General features: G+C 38.7%; 1 protein-coding gene across 1 annotated transcript; it reads left to right on the top strand.

Moving 5' to 3' along the window:
* Positions 1-807: 807 nt before the first annotated feature.
* Positions 808-19,066, top strand: LOC115918599 (embryonic protein UVS.2-like). Its single transcript, XM_030984597.1, has 3 exons — positions 808-1,253; positions 18,292-18,434; positions 18,752-19,066. Exons 1-3 carry the CDS (start codon positions 1,070-1,072, stop codon positions 19,064-19,066), a joined length of 642 nt encoding a protein of 213 aa, XP_030840457.1. The 5' UTR covers positions 808-1,069.
* Positions 19,067-19,084: the final 18 nt, after the last annotated feature.

Here is a 19,084-nt window from a genome sequence, read left to right as displayed (position 1 = left end):
TTTTGCTCATTACGCCACTGCCCCTGAAAGGTGAGCCCCCTGGAATGTCCCCCCCCCCCCCCCTCCATCCAAAACTGCTTCATTCGCGCCTGCCATCAAATTTAGAGGTGTTGTTTTTTCCATCAATAAACTTCACCTCAATTGCTATAGTAATAATGTGAAACATCACTAATTTTAATGAGTTATCCGCATATGCAAAGCAAATAATACATTTTAAGCATTTATGTGAATACACAAAGTGGTGACGCTACGCAAGGGTAAATTGAGAAATAAGGGGAAGGGGCGAAGACAAGATAGAAAGACTCCTTCCGCCCCGCCCCCTACTCCTCCTCAATATGTGGCCGTATTCTCTTTTTCATTTCACCACCTTTAAATTAAAGACAGGGGACTTCCCTCCCCCACCCCATTACCCCCCCCCCCCCCTCCCTGGGTGGACACACGAATGCCCTATTATGTTATGAGCCAATCTATTTTTGCAATTTGTAAACTGTAAACATTTCTCGAAAACACTATTCCCTCTCTAGCCTATGAATCAGGCAACTGACTTCAGTTCAAATATGTTATAGGTTTTTAAAAAAAATAGAAGAAGATATTTTTGGCATTAATGATCACTTAATTATTATATCGATCAACCGTATCTGAATATATCTTGGTAAGGATTTGGATTGACCGTAATATTCTTGGGGAGCAGCGCAAAACATATCAATGGTTAAGTTGAAAGGGTCTATTTTATGAGACTAAATTTGTGTTTACTTGTACCCGCATAATACAGCTGGTCGACGTCTGCCCACATTGTGCCGTGGATCAAGGCATGCAGAGATGAAATAGATCTGTCTTTGTACAGTTCATAATATATAATAGATCTGTTGTAACTAGTCGTGCAATCTGATCATGTTCCTAGGACGTTTCATGCTGTGATGTGAATCCTCCTTACTGGAACTTTAGAGGACGTGTACTTGTGAATAAGGTCAAGAATAAAGTTGAATCATTTGAGGAAGAAAACCAAAAAGTTCTCTCGAGCCGACGACGGAGCCAGACAATCGCCTTTGCACCCTGCAACAATGCGTGCATGTTCGTTCACATGGAGAAATGGAGAGCTAGTCCGAAGCAGCGATATATGCCCACCACCAGCATCAGTGGATCACCCTCGGCCCAGGCACGGCAGACATGGTCATCAATGCCTCGGTGGTTACGATTTCTGTCCATCGGGTTCATGATTCTGTTCGTGTTACCCGAAAAGATCCAGGCGACAGGTAAAAACAAATAAATTAAGGAAAAATATTCTAGTATTTAATCTAGTAGTATCATTGTTATAACCCCACCCCCACATTATGCGAATAGTGTTGAAACATTATGCATTGTCATCATTTTGTGCTTGTTGTTCTGAATTGTACTGTAATTTGTTTGATTTGTGGCGGCTACAAAAATTCATAGATTTGCATTATCAGCAAAATTTGTTGTGCTTTATCTACAGGTGGATGACTCAACGATTCCATTTTTTCCATTGAATCTCGGAGTGTTTTGTGCTTTTGTTCCCTTCGTCACGGATAGTGGTTAACTAGGCTTGAAAAGGAGTTCCTAACTTGTCTCCATTGTCTCCTTGTCTATCATTCTATATACTTTCTGGCTGTGTTTAATTATGTTCCTCTGTGAAAACATGGAACCCCCCCCCCCCCCCCCCCCCCCCTCTGTTAACACCCTCAAGTTATGATTGACGCATTCAAAGGGAGTCGACCTGAAAGTTTCACAGGAGGTTTAGGATAGGAACCGGTTTTGTGAGAAAAGCGGATATGATTATGAATTTCTATTTTAAGTCAACATTACTCTATATTACAGTGTATGAAATGTATATTGCCAATGCGGCCATTTTGTATCGTTTTATGATTTCATGTCATTTGTAAAAGCTCTTCATTTAAAATATAGCTAATATAATGCTGTAAATGAAATAGCTCAAATCTTCCATCATGGAACATGTTTGGAACGAAGTTATTCATTAAGAGGATAACTAAAAGTTAAAACCATACATTATAATGGAAGCATAATGTACTCCATGTGAGAGTCAGTGAAATTGATGAATTTTGAGTAAATGATGTGTACTGAAAGAACAAACGCATAGTTACAAATATGATAATACACACCAGAACCAGCTTGTCAATGGGAGAGTTATGTGTTACAAATACAAGAAGGATTTGTGATTTCGACTTTTAATAATAATAATAATAATAATAGTTCGTCCTTATATAGCGCATGTTTGTTGTCATCTCAAAAGATGAGCATATTACGTTCACTACAATGTATGCATGTCGCTGTTTTTATATTCTGTAAACGTACTATTTCGTGATAGATATCTATTATCTCACTCAGGATCAGAGTAGAAACAGTAAAAAAAAACTGAATTATTCATAGCCCAGCGATGGGGGGGGGGGGTACTCATATATTAAGACATACGGGGATGTGCCGCTCTAACGGGTCTGGGATTCATACTTCATAGTTCATAGCCTTGTGAACTTGAATTTTTTGTGGTTTTCTTAACTCAAGAATGATAGGTGGACTGGCTTTAATTAGGGCCTTTGTTGATTACTTTGCAATATAACCTTTCATACGTCATATTCTCAAGAAACCTAAATCGGGACAACTCAATTTTTCACATACTAGAAAAATTACAAAACCTTGGTAAAGATATGAATAATATAGTTGTTAACTGTACTAGGCCTATATGTATTTTATTATGTTCAGCTCTCCTGAAGTCTGGAGAGCTGTTGTATTGACTGAATAGCCCGTTATGGTTCTTCGCACTTACAGTGTTGTTTGGCATGGGCTAGATACTATTCAGTTTGAATTATACAATCTATGTTTACTAAGTTGGTACAGAGTGTGTATGCAGTTACGTCAAATCAGGGAGGTCAAATAAACTTTTTGTTTGGACTTTGTTCTCGTCTTGCCATTTTCATGGACATAAAATAAGATTGGAAGACGATGAGTCAACCGGTTCATTTTCTGGAGCCGCAATGCCCATTGCCCACGATGCGTTACTTCGAATGCGTTATTGCTTGCGCCAATCGAGAGCCTGTGAAGGCAATTAGCCCATACGCCAATATTAATGTTAACGCAGTTGTCAATCTTATCTTTGCGTATCAGTGACATAGGCTATACGTTAGGGTAATGAAGCATCGTGTTCGTGTTGCCATAATTATATTGGGTCAGTCAGTGCACATATCAGTCATTCACGCAATGAATATGCCGGGAGGGAGGTGGGAGCCTCCCTGATTACACTCTACATTTTTCAGTCACTTTTTGTACAAAAATATCACACTTTTGCGTCAAAGGGCCAGTCAAATGACACTGTGCGACGTCAGGCAATACAACGAGCGTGATTCTATCATAGCAGAAAAAGCATTGCACCAGACATTATGTCTCGCCGCTGATGCTCCGATGAGGTGGCCTATTCATTTATGCCTTAATTAATTGAAAGTTCCATGAACATCTATCTATATTGTCGGACCACTTTGTTACCATGGTGATAAACATTGATGAGAAGTCACCTCTAGTGTGCATGTTTATCGAGGGGCCCATGGCTTGAATACAATTTTGGAGAGTGATATAGATAAGAACCAAATTCAATAATAAATCGTCAGTAAAAAAATATTAAAAAAGAAAGAATGATTGAGATAGGACCTTTGTTGAATACTTTTAGATGTAAGCTTTAATATGTCACATTCTCATGAAACACAAATGGGGATAAATAAAATGTACACATTCTTCAAAAAACTCAAATCTTGGTAAGGGTATGAATGATTTAGTTGTATATATTCTGTTTAGTGGTGTAGATTTGAAGGTGAATCCTATACCCGTGTCTGTTTGTATTCATTATTATCATTATTTTAATCGGCCACAATGAATTTCACACTCGATCGCGATTTACCGCATTCATTATAAATGGCATGAATATAAATGAAAGAAATTCGACATATCGAGAATGTTGTGTTAAGTAATTATGTAATGCACAACAATGGACATTTTGTATTTTTATATTTATTTTCCTGATATCTTTAGAAAATAGGTGATTTAAAATGAAAATTCACATGAAAGTGTTAACTGTACAGGTGTAAGTTATTTTTTTTATTTGACAAATACACCAAAATGTCATGTTTTCTAGGATAACTGCCTTAATAAACTACCACACGACAATATTTCAAAAAGCAATATAAAGATATCATAATAATTGACCCATTTCAAATATACTGTAGGATTATTATCATGGAATAATGTAACAAAAATTGCTTATGAAATACTGCCTATATACAGAGTATTAACAAAAAAAATGTCATTGGCAAGTCCAGGTAGGAAACAACTACCCCCCCCCCTCTTCTAATCGCCCCTCCCCACTTTTAAAATAATGTATTCTATATCGAACATGACTGTATACGCTTCCTCTTTCCTGACTTTTAAAGGAGACAAAATCATAAAAATGCACGCCCTTTTGGACATTGATGCATTTGCATCTGCGTTTATGTTATAACCAAAAGCAATATGTATGGTTTGTGGTAATACATGTACATATCATAAACATATAAATATTTTTTTGCTGGCACTGCATACCGTCGAAGGGCATATTCCCAACCTGCAAAATTGTATACAGTGGGCACTTCGAAAAGGTAGTGTTTCGGCATGTATTTTTGAATGAATGTATATGCTTATGTATCCATATACCATATAGATACCACGGATTTCCATTGTTACATAGACAAATGATATGACATTTTAAAGAATTTGAGATATATCTGCTACCATGGTGCTTCGACATTGATCAGGCGACAATTCTCGCTACCCCAAATAGCGATTCTGCCGAGATCCGGGAAAATCCTGAAAGCGCATTGCATTATGGGATAGCTTTTCGACATTACAGCTTCCTGTGCAGGCGTTCGTGATCACAACCCTCTCTTTCACGGTAGAGTTTAACGGCCTTTTGTGCTAAAGTCACTAATTCTGCCCGAAGCTTTCCATTGCATATTATAATCTGTACAAATTACACTGATTGGCATCGATTTTAGCGTGCGTGAAAACTCTGCACAGCGAACACAGGCGCTAGCGCCAGCGGGATGGGACTCTATACCGGAAGTTGTAGTGACGACCCGAGAGAGTGAAAATTACCTCGTCTCGCGAATTTCGAGATTTTCGTACCTATTTAGGGTAGCGAGAATTGCTTTGGAATTTATTTTTTTCAAAATAAAGATTTAATGTTCAAGATGAAAACTGGGTTAGACTATAGATAGGGTTAGGTATAGAATTCGGTTAGTGTTTGTAATTTAATTGACAGCGGGGCAATATTGTCACTGGAGTATGTGTCGTAAATTTCTTTCAAAATTGATTAATTTGTTCGTTCATTCTAATATTCTCCACGAGCCATTCAGTGTTTAGACTGGGTCACTGAGATGCATGGAACTGTAACATGAGTCTCCTTCAGCTTGATGAAAACACGTAATTTAACCGTCCCTTGAATACATTTAAAAACTGTCATTCCAGTCTTATTAATTTCGGGGCCCACGAGGGGTACATACTTGACTGATACAGGCAGCACTGGAATTCAGCACAACAAAATAGTAATAAACGGTTTATGAAGATTTATTATCTCTTTTTACCCTCATGTATAGTGTTACTGTTATGACATATTTACATAATGTGTGAGCCTCATTAATCACGATAGAAGAGTCTGAGGGGATGGGTTAAACCAGGGAGAGGTCCAATGTTTTTTGTTTTTAAAAAATGGGGGGGGGGGGGGGGGGGGGGGTATCGGAAAATCACTGACAAACTATAACAACGTTAACAACAACAACAACACATTTGTGTGTGTGGGTTCTTAAGGAAGGCAAGACCCCCCCCCCCCCCCCCCCATAATGTAACTCTAAACGCCTTCATTGTTAATCCCGGTTCATTAATTGTGGACCTAATTATATTGCCTCCTACTGTTTTATACCCAACCTTAATTTAGATGAAAGATCATTACAGAACGTTATACATTATGCGAAACAATACACATGGCTGATACGAGACGAATTTCAGCATCATTTATGTTTTATCATGATGATGTTATTTCAATTTGGTAGCGAAATCGAGCACAATCTGTTCATAAGAATAACGTGAGTTGCTTTAAAAAGATAGCAGGTGATCATAAAATGATTGTTTATATTTCATACCCGTGCCCTTTATTATCCGATGCCGTTAACAAAAGAGTGCGTCTTAGCAATTGTTATTTTTGGCTCACTTCGTTAGCTCTATACATGGTGTATTGTGATGCCAGCTGTCATTCTTATTTTTGCATAGAACGTTATGGTTATGGGAGTTTCGTCATTAATATACTGGTTATTACATTGGTTTGAACATGCAGATGTAGAATAAGCTTCTATGCCGTCTACGCGATGTTTTGATGTTGTTTTTCTGTTTGTTTGCTTTGTTTCATTCTCATTTTTGATTGTGAGTATGTTTATAGCGGAAGTACACTGACCCATGAAATGAAATGGGCCCACAAGATCTTGTCAGTTTAGAGTTTCTCCTGTATCTCAAGCCTACGTGCATTGTCTCGTGAAACAAAAGACAATCAAGGACCATTTACAAATAATAATTATGCACGTCTATGGCCTCATACGGCCCGGGTCATGTCAGGCACAATACACTGAGCTAATGAGCTCATGCCTTAACCAAAGAGATATATACCTTTATACGAATACCATTTCACAATCCTGAGTGATAGGCCTCCCCATATCATACCCATATCAATTTGCAATATGTACATGCCGATATGTACTGATATAATATGTCATGAGCGGCCTGTGGAAGAGGTGAATAACTGTTTGTTTGTTTTTACCTGACTATATATAGTGTTAAGAAACCATTGTGTATGCTTGTGAGTATTTAACCAGGGGACTGACGGTCTTAAGTCCTCTCCGAGGAACTCGGTATGAGGATTAATACCTTACCATGCAAAGGGCACTCGGGCATCGACTTGGGTTTCGAACAGGGACCTCCCGGTTACGAGACCACTGCTCTACCACTAAGCCATCACGCCCCTCCTCCTATTAATTAGTATTATCATCCGAAAAATATTGACTGAGATGTGAAGAAATATATTTATTTTGTTTAGTACATGAAATTAGATCTATAGCCCTAGATTTTAAAATGTGCTAGCAGGCCCATACCGTAACCACGGTCATTATTGAATACCATAACAAAATGAAATGAAAGTGTAATATAAGGACTTTTGACGATATCTCTTCTCGTCGGGGGATGTTGTTGTTGTTGGGAGTTATCACGAGGCATTTAGTATGAATATTCATTAATAGTTGTAGGCTATAACAATTATTAAATTAGACTATTTATATGGATCGACAAATGGTATTTCTCTAACTCGCGATTAAATTATGAATGTATTGATGATGCATTCATTTGAGATTCGTTGCTTTTTTTTTTTTTTTTTTAAATTCCTGTTACTATTTTGATTAAGACATTGTGTTTTAAGGGATACCCCCTTTTTTTAATTTTCCGTTCTCTCTCTCTCTTTCTCTCTCTCCACCTCGTTCTTGCCCCATTAAAGACGACTTCATTAAAGACGACTTCATCACGCTATGGCTGCTATCATGGATTTATTATGATCCATGCCGCTATTGCTCGACTATAAATCAAGCATGTCTCACGATTAGGTCTCACGAGCTAGCTTGATATCCAAGTCACACCAAAAATACGACATCAGACCGAAGAGAACATAACATGACTTTCCTCCCGAATCGCCAACATTTGGTCGGTCTGAACTCGGAAGTCGGTTTGGCGGTGTGACTGAGGTATGGTACTTCAGCCACACCGCCGAACCGACTCTCACGACCGAGTCCAAACCGAGCCATTTTTGCCGTGGTTATTTTGTTCGATCTGTTGTTGCCTTGTCGGTCTAATACAGGGGACGTCGTTTCACAAAACCTTTATACGTTCAAGTTCGCCGACAATAAATCCACTGAAATACTCTTATTAATTACCCATGTTTGATTAGATTGGCGACGAAATTGTACTTTTGAATGGCGGTTTCGTGAAACGATGCCCTGATATCGGTCTCGTCAATGTGACTGGGGTATATTATGATTAATGTGAACAAATATTTCTGCTCGCGCCCGATTGCGGAAGACAAGATCACCTTTCACAATCATGATGCTAATACTATTCATGTGATTGATCGCTGTATATTATTCTGCTTTCCGGATTGGCATTGGGTGTATTTCCTTGTAGGATCATGGGGATAGAGCTTTAAAAATAATTAAGCTGACTGAGACATATTCATAGCTATATATGCCGTACGTAATACGTATAGATATCATTCCATTTTTTTTTGTAGAAATAAAACGAAAGCGAGATGTGAATATAACTTAATTGTAGATTCAGCCTACAGGCATTTTCTGCATTCAACTCCCAGAAAAATATGTTACCATTTCTGTGTAAATGTTTTAATTCAACACAATTTAATTACTATACATGCTAGAAAATTATATTTTAGCTGATCTAGATGAATGTAAATAAGCTAAACAATATATACTCATACACATTTCGCTATTTGGTTGTTTGCATAATATTAAACGTCATGTTGACTTAAGTACAGAGCACTTAAGGTCATCACGGTTAATGATGTTAGGTGTCCAACAATAATAGTGCGACGTGTCTTCAGAGCATTCATTGTATAATGTAAATATATATATTGCATAAAGGGGAAGTCCATCCTGATATTAAATTGGTTTTGATTGAAGCAAAACATTAGATATTTAGAGGCAGGGGCGTACGCAGGGGGGTGGTTGTGGGGGTTCAAATCCCCCCCCCTTTGGTATTTTTATGTGTGTAAACCCCCCTAAAAAAATCTAAAACCCCCCCCCCCCTTTTGTTATTTATTTATTTTTTATTTTTTTTAATTAAAAAAATAAAAAATAAAAATAATGCCCACGGCTAACGTAAAGTGACCTTACCCCCCCCCCCCCTAACGAAAAGAAATGTCAAATTTTCAAATTTCGAGACCAAAAAAAAAGTATCCGCTTACCCCCCCCCCCCCCCCCACTGAGCGACTTTTCGGTTGGCTGATTCTTAGCGATTTTTTTTTGGACTACCAAAAAAAAAAAAAAGTGTCCCGCGCTTACCCCCCCCCCCCCCCCCCCCCCCCCCCCCTGAGCGACTTTTCGGCCGGCGCGATTTTCAAATTTTCGGGAGCAAATATTTTGGGCCAGATTTTAAACCCCCCCCCCCCCCCTTGAAAAAATCCTGCGTACGCCCCTGTTTAGAGGAACAGGTCAGCGAAAGATTTAAAAGTCCGATTAAAAATAAGAAAGTTTTTAATTTTTGCAAACGCGACCAATCAAATACAAATTTGGCAGCTCTGACGCATCTTGCGAGCTCCCCTCCCATTTGCTCTGTACTGGAAAAAATCAGAAATTTGTATTTGCACTGAAGAAAATTATCAATCATGCATGCACCTTAAATGCAATTATTGCAAATATGTTTCTAAACATCCCCTGTTTGAAGGGGAAAAAAGTCTATTCCGTCATCATAAGGAAGGAAATGAAATGTTATGAAGTACGTACAGAACACATTAAATATCAGGGTGAACTTCGCATAATAAGGATGATTATGTGTCCGAACAATCCCAATACGGGTGATTTTTCTCATTATGTAGTAATAATATGTCTTCGTGAGTGAGTGAATTGTTTGCCGGACACTTAGCGCCTTCATGTTGATCAATTTCTATCCAATTTTTTTTTTTTTGGAAAACGTACCGACAAAATTTCACATGAATCAACATCTAAACACTGTTTTCAATTCACATTATGTTGGCTTGCATTGCATGGGTATATGAATGTAGGTAAATAATATCATTATGTTATATCCTTGATATATGCTTGATTGGCAAAGCATATACGTAGTCATTCCAGTCCAGTCATTACTAAATCATCATAGTTTTATACTATAATGATGAACATGCATTAAAATGCCCAATTAGCGTGAGTGGATTTTATGCCTCAGTGGCGTATCAGAACCGGAGGGGGGGGGGGGCGGGCAAGGAAAATACACGGGGCTCAGGGGGGGGGGTATGCGCCACTTGCATCGTTATTGGATTTTGTTAGTGACAACTAATAACCTGTAAAAGTTGACGCAAAGTACGAACTTGAATAACCCCTTGAGACGTTGGATTAAGACTAAACATTAATTGTTCAGGAGATAAAGATGCGTCAGCCGGTGACTTTCTTAAAGAATTATTTTATCAGATTTTCTTTTGTATTAGACGTTTGAATGATAGGTATTGCAATTACTGTCAGTACTGCGTACCTTGATATTTCTTGGGCTCGGTGTAAAGTCTCTATTTGTTTATTCATATAACTCCTTATCTGTCAATCAGTCTACTGCATTATGTCGTATTTCTTATCTATGATAACTCACGATAACTCTACCTGCTGCTTGTATGCAAGCATGCCGATAGCAATTTTTATCATCATGAACTTTGTAAGGTCGAATGGTGCACGTAGAGTTGGTTCAAAGTACTTAAGTGCAGTTCAAGTTGGTTACTCGTATATGATGTGCACCGTGCTAAGGACATTTTTGTAAAATGACAAAACTGATGAAGAAAAACAATTCAGAATGTCAGTTCGAATGACAAGTTTCACAATCATAATGCACACTCATGGTCATGATAATGAATTACTGGTAATGCAATGGTCATCTTACGATGATGGATTGACCAGTGTATTTTGACAAAATAAATTAATTATTAAGAAGAAATTAAAGACTTGTCACCTTCACGATGGCGGCACCTTTGAAAGGTTATTTTCTATTTAAAGAAACAAAATCGCGTATATTCTTTAGTATAGTTCATCCATCCTTCTTGCAATAGTAATTAGATCATGAGCCATTAATGCACCAAAGTATTTTATAGTTTGAATGTTAACGTCACCTATTACAAGCGAGGAAACGATGTAGGAGATGTGGAATAAGAAGAGAGGGCGAAGAGAGTACATGAACTAGTAAGGGCAGAGAGAGAGAGAGAGAGAGAGAGAGAAAGAAAGAAAGAAAGAGAGAGAGAGAGAGAGAGAGAGGGAGAGAGAGAGAGAGTAAGATAATTAAGGAAGATGTGTGGAGAACGATGCAACATTAGAGATGTTATCTTTTTGAATAATGAATGTCCGAAAGAATTTCTTAAAATCAATGTGATTGTCATTTGATGTTTCAAACGGTTTTATTGTGAGAAAGGGATTGATATAGAATGGGCGAGTGAGTCTATCCAAGTTACTAGCCCAAATTGACAATACAACATATTATATGAAATCAAGGAGTTCTAAATTTAGGTTTATAACTCCTTGACGAAACTGAATCCTATGTTAACAAAGTGCAAGAGAAAATAGAAGAACCGAAGGCAATGAAAGGTGGAAAAGGGACAGAAACTGAGGAAGGGCGAGAAGAAAGAGGGGCAATCGAGAAACACTTGTGATAAAAACCCGAGAGAAAAAGAAAAGGGGTGGAGAGATAAACATAGATTTGAGGTATATGGGGGGGGGGGGGGGACCTTACAACGCCTTTCAGATTTCGTTGTGCGTGATTGATTTATAATCATTTATTTATCATTGTGACGTCATTTGGTTTGAGAAGATTGAAAGGGGTCAGAAAGTTGTGACAATACGTCATCCGTTTGTAGCTCCTGGCATCATTGAAAATAGATAGTGAGACATTTTTATAGACTTTAGGTGATATTAACAGTTTTACCCCCCCCCCTCCCCCCCCCCCCTTCACACCACCCCCTCCACACCACCCCCTCGAGGATTAAAAGACACAGTATGCCTTTTCGTTTCTTCGTAACTCGTTCTTCAGTTTTGACATTACATGTATAAGGTGGGCCAGAAAATAATGGTTGCACCAAAAAATCTCCTATCGCCAATGATGTGCTTTCCTCCTTCTTCTCTATACCTTTCCTTCCTTTTATTTTTTTTTTCTAACTTTTTTTTCTCTAATGGGATAAACCTTAATGTAGGCTTTACGAGGACGAACAGCAGCGGAAGATAGAATAAAAAGATAAGAGGGGGACAGAGAGAGGAGTGAGAGAAATGAAGGAGGGGGTGCATACTCTGAATGGGGAAGAGCGGAGAATGTGGGATGCACGGAAAGGGGGAGAAGGGTGTTTTTTTATTAGTAGCAGTAGAGGAGTGGGGGTGAAACATGGAGAGAAGTGAGAGAGGAGCGAATGGAATGCATTATAAAAAGGATGGCTTAGGAGAAGGGAAGACAAAGAGGACAGAAATGGAGAGAGAGAGGGGGGAGGGAGAGAGGGGGTAGACATGAAAGAGGTGAAGATGGAGAGGAGCATCGAAAAAGTCGTTACAACGTCATCTGGTTTTCCATCATCAATAAATAATGATATCACTCAATCATTTTTGCTCTTCATCTTCTATATACAGCCCTCTCCTTTTTCATCTTCGTCATCATCTATTTCCGAAGTTTGTCATCGTTTTTTTATTTTTTGCATTTATCACCAAACCACTGTTTGTCCTCGTATTTCTACGGATCATAGAAATGAAATGCAATTCACAAAGAGGGCCAAATATTGCAAAATTTTCATGGTTGCTCTGCCTTTTTGTTTTGTTATTTGGACAAAATAAATGTGAACAACAATCAGATTTAGTAGATACTACACAGCATAATGTCAGTTTGTTGTTAGTCGGAATTCGTTTCTTGTAATAATTATTTTTTAAGTTATTATTATCTTTTGTGAATAGTATGCTTATCTGCATGCTTCAAATATTACAGTTTTGTGTGCTTCTCCCTGACCACCACCCCCTCTCCGTGTGAAATTATTATCGAAATGCTGTATAATGTAAGTATTTGTGCCCCCTTCGTTATTATTTTCGTATGATATGTTCAGGTGCCTTCTGTTTTATCAGCCTTGTGCATTTTCTTCTAAAGTATTCTTTTTGTTAACCAAGTCATGAATGTTTTTTGTTGGAAGGTAAATGAATTGAAATTGACATTGAAATGTATTTTAAAGTGAAGAAATCGAATCTATTCTATGTACTTTTATATCCTACATTACTTTTTTTGCCATTGACCTTTTAAATGTTGTATGCATGATCATGCGGCGTTGTTTAAAAGTCCATCAAGGGCTGCCAGCAAGCCACTTATCCGGGTTTTATAGAGACTCATTTAAAGCGTCTGTATCATCCTGTTATAAGATTTATTTCATTTGTTAGTGGGGTCACATGGGACGGGGTTGAGTAACATGACGAAACTGGGAGGAAGATGCGGAAAGAGGATGGAACATTAAAGGAAATATAAAGAAATAACAAAAAAACATGGGGGAAAAGTGATAGAAGAGACAGAGGGATGGAAATGAGGGAGAGAAAAGTAGAGATAGGAGATATAAAGAGAGAGAGAGGGGGAGAGTGGGGTAAGAATAATGTGGAGAAAGCCTTTTTCGGAACCCCGTTGATAAGCTCTGTGCATGTGGTGCTGTTTAGTTACTGGTTTATTAAATTTGTTGTTTGCTTGTTTGTTGGTTTATTGCATGTTTATTGCGAGTATGTAATTCAATTCTTCGATAATGCAAATACAAGTTTTTCTTCATCGTGGACAGCGATATAGCCGCCAACCCCCTTGTTTACACGTTACATCATTTTGTGCCCCTCCCCCTTGCCCCCTCGCCTGCATTGCCATATAGTACAGACTCACATCTATCTACATCATCATGGTGAAAGGTCTAGCGTCATGACCGTCAGAGTTAATTCGTCTGGGATTCTCTAATTGATAGTTAATTATGTCATAGCTCTTCGAGATCGAGATAGAGAGAGAGAGAGAGAGAGAGAGAGAGAGAGAGAGAGAGAGACAGGGAGACAAAGAGAGAGAAAGAGAGAGAGAGAGATGACGACTGATAGACTGTGACCTACAAAAAGCCTACCAATTATTATTGATGCAACCTTGATTTGTTTACATGACTGTGTTGTGGTCTATACCATCCTCATCACCGTCCCTCTTCATCTGTGTTGGTTGGCTGTTATCAATACAGGATACTTTCACATTTGCCTCGTAATCATATCTGTAATACTGAAATGATTTTCTATCGATTTGTGTCTTTTGTTTATACACCTCCATCATCTTCCTTATCGTGGTGACACCATCATCAAATTCATGGTAGACTTCACCGTCATCATAATCAATTAATCATCATGCACTACCATCAATATCATCATCGTCATAATTATCACCATCGTTGATTTGGTCATCACCACCACCACCACCACCACCACCACCAACACCAACAACAATTTCATCATCGTAATCAGCATCCTAATTCCTCTTTATGCAATTCAATTCAATTCAATTTTTCCACTTTAAAAACAAATTAAAAATCAATAACATATACATGAATAATAGTGGCGGGATCATGAAAAGCACTAATTGGCTTACTGAAAATGACCCCTTAACAATTATACACATAACCTATTATACATTGTAAGAAAATATCACAAATTATAACAGGAAAAACATAACAAAAAGATCTAAATGAAAATATCATCATCTCATCATCAGGTTTTACTTCGAACTCTTAATTTGTAGAAAGTTGCGCTTCATGAAATAGCACTGTTACATCACCATCTTGGGAGATGACCCTATATACGGGGACTTTCGTTTTACCCGTGATTTTCATAGTTATTTTCACTCTACGTTGTACTATGCAGATAGCTTGCGCGCCTTCAAAACAAGTAAACAACATTTCCAAAATATCATTGCATGGCTCAATCATGTGATACTGACGTAATACAACGCTTGAAAGAGACGACCCCATTCTTTGCCCCCTTCATCTAATAAATTCTTGAGAGTTCAATCTATCCAGCTCCTACATTGCTGGCATTCACCTTAATGTTCACCAGTGTTCACGGCTTTGCTTTGACGGTCAAGCCCGTATGTACAAGCACGCCATCACTAATTTTGTGAAGGGTACGACGTCATTTTCTGCATGGGGAAATGAGATTGTCTCGTAGAATTGTTATAAGATGTGACAGGTAAAATGGTCATGGTCGCTATAGGGGCACCCCCCCCCCCCCCACCCCCGTCCATCAACCAACTGGCGAAAAGGAGAGAGAGAAAAAGAGAGATAGGAAGGGAAATAGGGGGCGTGAAAATAGGATCCCCCCCCCCCCCCCCACCAACGCTTCCTCTTTGTCCGGACCTATAGTTACACAACGCCAAGGATGAAAAGAAATGTCGTATCCTGTATTTCATATCAAGCTCTTTCTTGAAATCATAGTTCACGAGGAAAGAATCATTTTGACCTTTAGATTTATTTTTTTTGCATCATGTATTTCAAACACTGGAGAAAAATATCTTCAAAATGTATTCATGAATTGTATGTATTTCTTAACGCGAAAGTCAGTGGGAAGCAATACTCGAAATGTACTGATCTGAAAGTTGATAGTGTTATGAGATAAAATATTGATTCAGAAAATAATTGAATCCCTTGTCATTGAAATTCCAAGGCAATGTTCAGAGTATGTGCAAAGCTATAACACTTTAGCACACATATACCCCATTCACAGTGGTTTTGAAATTTGTAGCGGCGTTGTAGCGGAGCGGCGACACCGCCATAACACCGCTACAAATGCATTCACAGTAGAAAAGTTATCCCGCTGCAGCAGCGGGATAAATATCATGTACCCATTCACGCTGCAGCGGGTGATTTTTATTACCTCCGTAACAAACACGTGTATGCATGGCTCATGACCCGCGAGTGACCCCGATATGACCGGAAATACTTGCTTGAAATTGCGCGGTAAACATGTCAAGTTGCTTTTTGTATCCTCGATCATATTACTTTTTAAAAAACTAGCATTTTTATTGCTTCCAGTCAGAATATTTTAATTTTTTGAAGTGTGAAATATTTTTATTTGGATAATTATAATACCTACATAATAATAAAATCAATTTGAATCCACTGGTTACTTTATTTCTATTTCACTTTATGTTCCCCATTGCTGTAGAAAAGAGGTCAGTGATAGGTAAGTAAACAAATCACACGTGTTTGTCGCGGTGTTATAGCGGAGAGCCTTCACACTGAGTAAACACCGCGACAGCAGCGGGACTGTCCCGCTGCTGTAGCTAGGCGTCCCTAGCGATAGTTTGTGTCGGCGTTATCGCTAGGCGGTGTTATCCCGCGATAGTTTATAACGGGTCCGAGCCTTCACACTGAAGACAACACCGCGACAGCAGCGGGACAGTCCCGCTGCTGTCGCGGTGTTTGAGGCCACTGTGAATGGGGTATAGATGTTTTACCTTTTTTTTCAATGAGTAATGATCTTCAGTTATTCCGTTTATATAGAATCACGTGTTTGTGTCACAGTTATAAAATGCCCTTATTCTGAATATTTCAGAGAGACCATTCTTCCTGACCAAGTTATAAAAATGCATCTCTTTGTAATTATTTTTTAATATGCAAACGCTTTGTGTTTCTCTTTGAAACATTTCCTATTGGAAAAAATGGCTGAAATAGACTCTTTTAGGTGATGTTCCTGAGAATACTTACGTAAACGCCAGATCAATCCCCGTTAATCAATCATTATCCAGGCTTCCGTCTTTTTGGTTAATGCCCATTTCCTCTAAAAGATAGACAATCGGAGATCTATACATTGATAAAATGTGGATTGTTTCCGGTTGTAAAGTTTATTATTATGACTAATTTGATAAAAGAAAAAGTGATATGTGATATAGGTTTAGCAATAGACTTTCATGTTAGTAGACCAGTTTACTTTATGGATATGGTGCCTCCCTGGACCATTGGTAATGAACGATCACTGTCAGCCACTCATTGTGGAGAGCTAAATATCATTTCAGAATTATTTAAGCATGTATTAGTATAATTTCACATGTGCCTCAATCATTGTAGTTGATTTGTTTTTACTATTTTTCATGACAGTCGCATTGAGCATTTCTTGGGATGGGTAATGCGTATTGCATGTTCTTGTGTTCATCTTTTTGGATGTAGGGGTCATTACCGTCATTTCAACTTTCCAATTACATGTGCTTTTCTATCCCTCCAAAAGTTTCTCCCCACCCCCTAGCTCCCTCCCTCTTTCCCCTCTGTCTTCATTGATAAATGTTCCGGAAGGCGCCTAAAGTGATCCATGTGCACCCCCCCCCTCCCCAAAAGACTTTGGCTTCAGAACTTCAGACGATTTTTACAAGCCATTTCGAATGATAATAATTATAGACGTGAAATATCGTCTCAATAAAGATTGTTTTCTAAGAAAAGTTAGGCCTTCCTCATTTCTGAAATCCTAATTGGCACAGCCTTTCGCATGTCATTTAGTCACGACGGATGTGGAAATTGAGAAAAGAGAGTTAACAGAAGTTGGGAAACAAAATGTGCTGTGTAATGTAGATTACAGACTGAAATTGCCATGCTATAATAGTTTCTCAAAGGAAAAGTGGGATTTCCCCCAATGTGCGATTTAGTCAAGATGTTCGTCCGTCGAATCTTCTGGAATGGCTGGTGCAATTTGTTGACGTCATTCGTAATAAATGTTCCTCGCAAGAAGCAGCCTCAAATTTCCCCGAAGATTATGAACAAGAACCGCTAAGATGAGCATCAATACATGGGGGATGCAGATTTCCTGAAGTAATTAGTTCTTTTGAAGGGAAATCAGAGCCCCCCCCCCCCCCCCCATTCCACTCTCCAGACAGTGTTTAATATTCTCTGTTCAATGATTAGAATAATAATTTTCTCATCGTGAAAAAAAAAAAGTGGTTTTCAAGAGCAGGCTCCATCGGCGTTGCAATCTACGATTTCTCATGATCTTTCTCCCTCGAATGTTTATCTGGTAAAATATTTAAGGAAAAGGTTACTTTGATTTGAACTTGTTGAACTGGTTCTTCGTTATTTTTGATACATGTGTATATTGAGTATTTTGTAAGGGTTTTATATTTCGTTAATTAAATTCCTTTTTCCATTTTGTTTAATATCACTTCATCGTTGTCTTCTCGTTGTTTGAAACAAAAATGAATAACTTTGACCTTGGAATGAATTTTGAAACAAAATACCTAGCCATCTAACTGAATTAAAACAAGTTACGGTTTGAGTACAACCATTAATCTCGAGGAAAGAGGATCGTCTCTCTCACTTTCGCAATACCATGAGTCATCCACCCATCCCTTCCCAACACAACCCGTCTGCCCCACCAAACATTCCTTCTCTCCAGCAGTGAGGGTTTACTCAATGAATTTCTTGTTTTCTTCTTTCAGTGAACATGATCAACCAGTGCGGGCGGACTATCCACTCAGCAGGCGACATGATCTTCTCACAGGGCGGGCTCTACTACCCTCCCAACATCAACTGTACGGTTACCATAGCAACGCCCAGTGGTGACGGCCGGGTACTCTTACAGGTGAGTGGACAAAATATTACTGTGCTTTACAACGATGAAGGTTAAGAATGGTGGATTAGTTAATTGTCAAGGATATCCATGAACCCACAACCTATAATTATTATTAGACCATCTTTAACAAAATTTATGACAGAAGAAAAGGGAGGAGAAAAAGAAGTAGAAGAACAAAAAGAAGAAGAAGAAGAAGTACTTATCATTTTATGATAAATGGATACGGGATACTGGGATTAACAGGGCAAATCAATATAACAATGGATCCAATCTCTTGTTCTAATGTATTTTGAGAATTTTCATAATAAGTGTAATTTTTTTTTCAGCTTCATGAGAGTGAGCTGATGTCGGATGAAGACTGCAGCGATGACTACCTCGAGATCAGTGACATCAGAGCAAGGGATGACGACGGTAACGATGTCGACTCTCGGAGGATATGCGGTACGACGTCCCCCATGGAAGTGGCGTCACAGGGCTCCTCTCTCCGCATCCATCTGGTCTCGGATGGGGTCGGGAGTGGGCGTGGCTGGTCCGGGGTCTTCACGAATGTGTTATCAGCAGGTAAGCTTCCATTGGATAAGGAGGCGGGTTTCAGACAAAGGGAAAAGGGGTCAGATGTGTATACGCTTTGGCCTACGTAATTCAAGAATGCAATTGGC

This window comes from Strongylocentrotus purpuratus, unplaced genomic scaffold (assembly GCF_000002235.5).
Source record: "Strongylocentrotus purpuratus isolate Spur 01 unplaced genomic scaffold, Spur_5.0 spur5_contig_834, whole genome shotgun sequence".
Lineage (NCBI taxonomy): Eukaryota > Metazoa > Echinodermata > Echinoidea > Camarodonta > Strongylocentrotidae > Strongylocentrotus > Strongylocentrotus purpuratus.
Note: the sequence above shows the minus strand (reverse complement) of the source record. Positions and strands in the feature narration are given on the sequence as shown.

Bases quoted from the DNA above. Each gene is read 5' to 3' on its own strand.
- LOC115918599 (XM_030984597.1), top strand. From the start codon at position 1,070: ATGTTCGTTCACATGGAGAAATGGAGAGCTAGTCCGAAGCAGCGATAT. The intron at 1,254-18,291 runs GTAAAAACAAAT...TTCTTCTTTCAG, and splicing joins CGAAAAGATCCAGGCGACAG to TGAACATGATCAACCAGTGC. The intron at 18,435-18,751 runs GTGAGTGGACAA...TTTTTTTTTCAG, and splicing joins ACGGCCGGGTACTCTTACAG to CTTCATGAGAGTGAGCTGAT.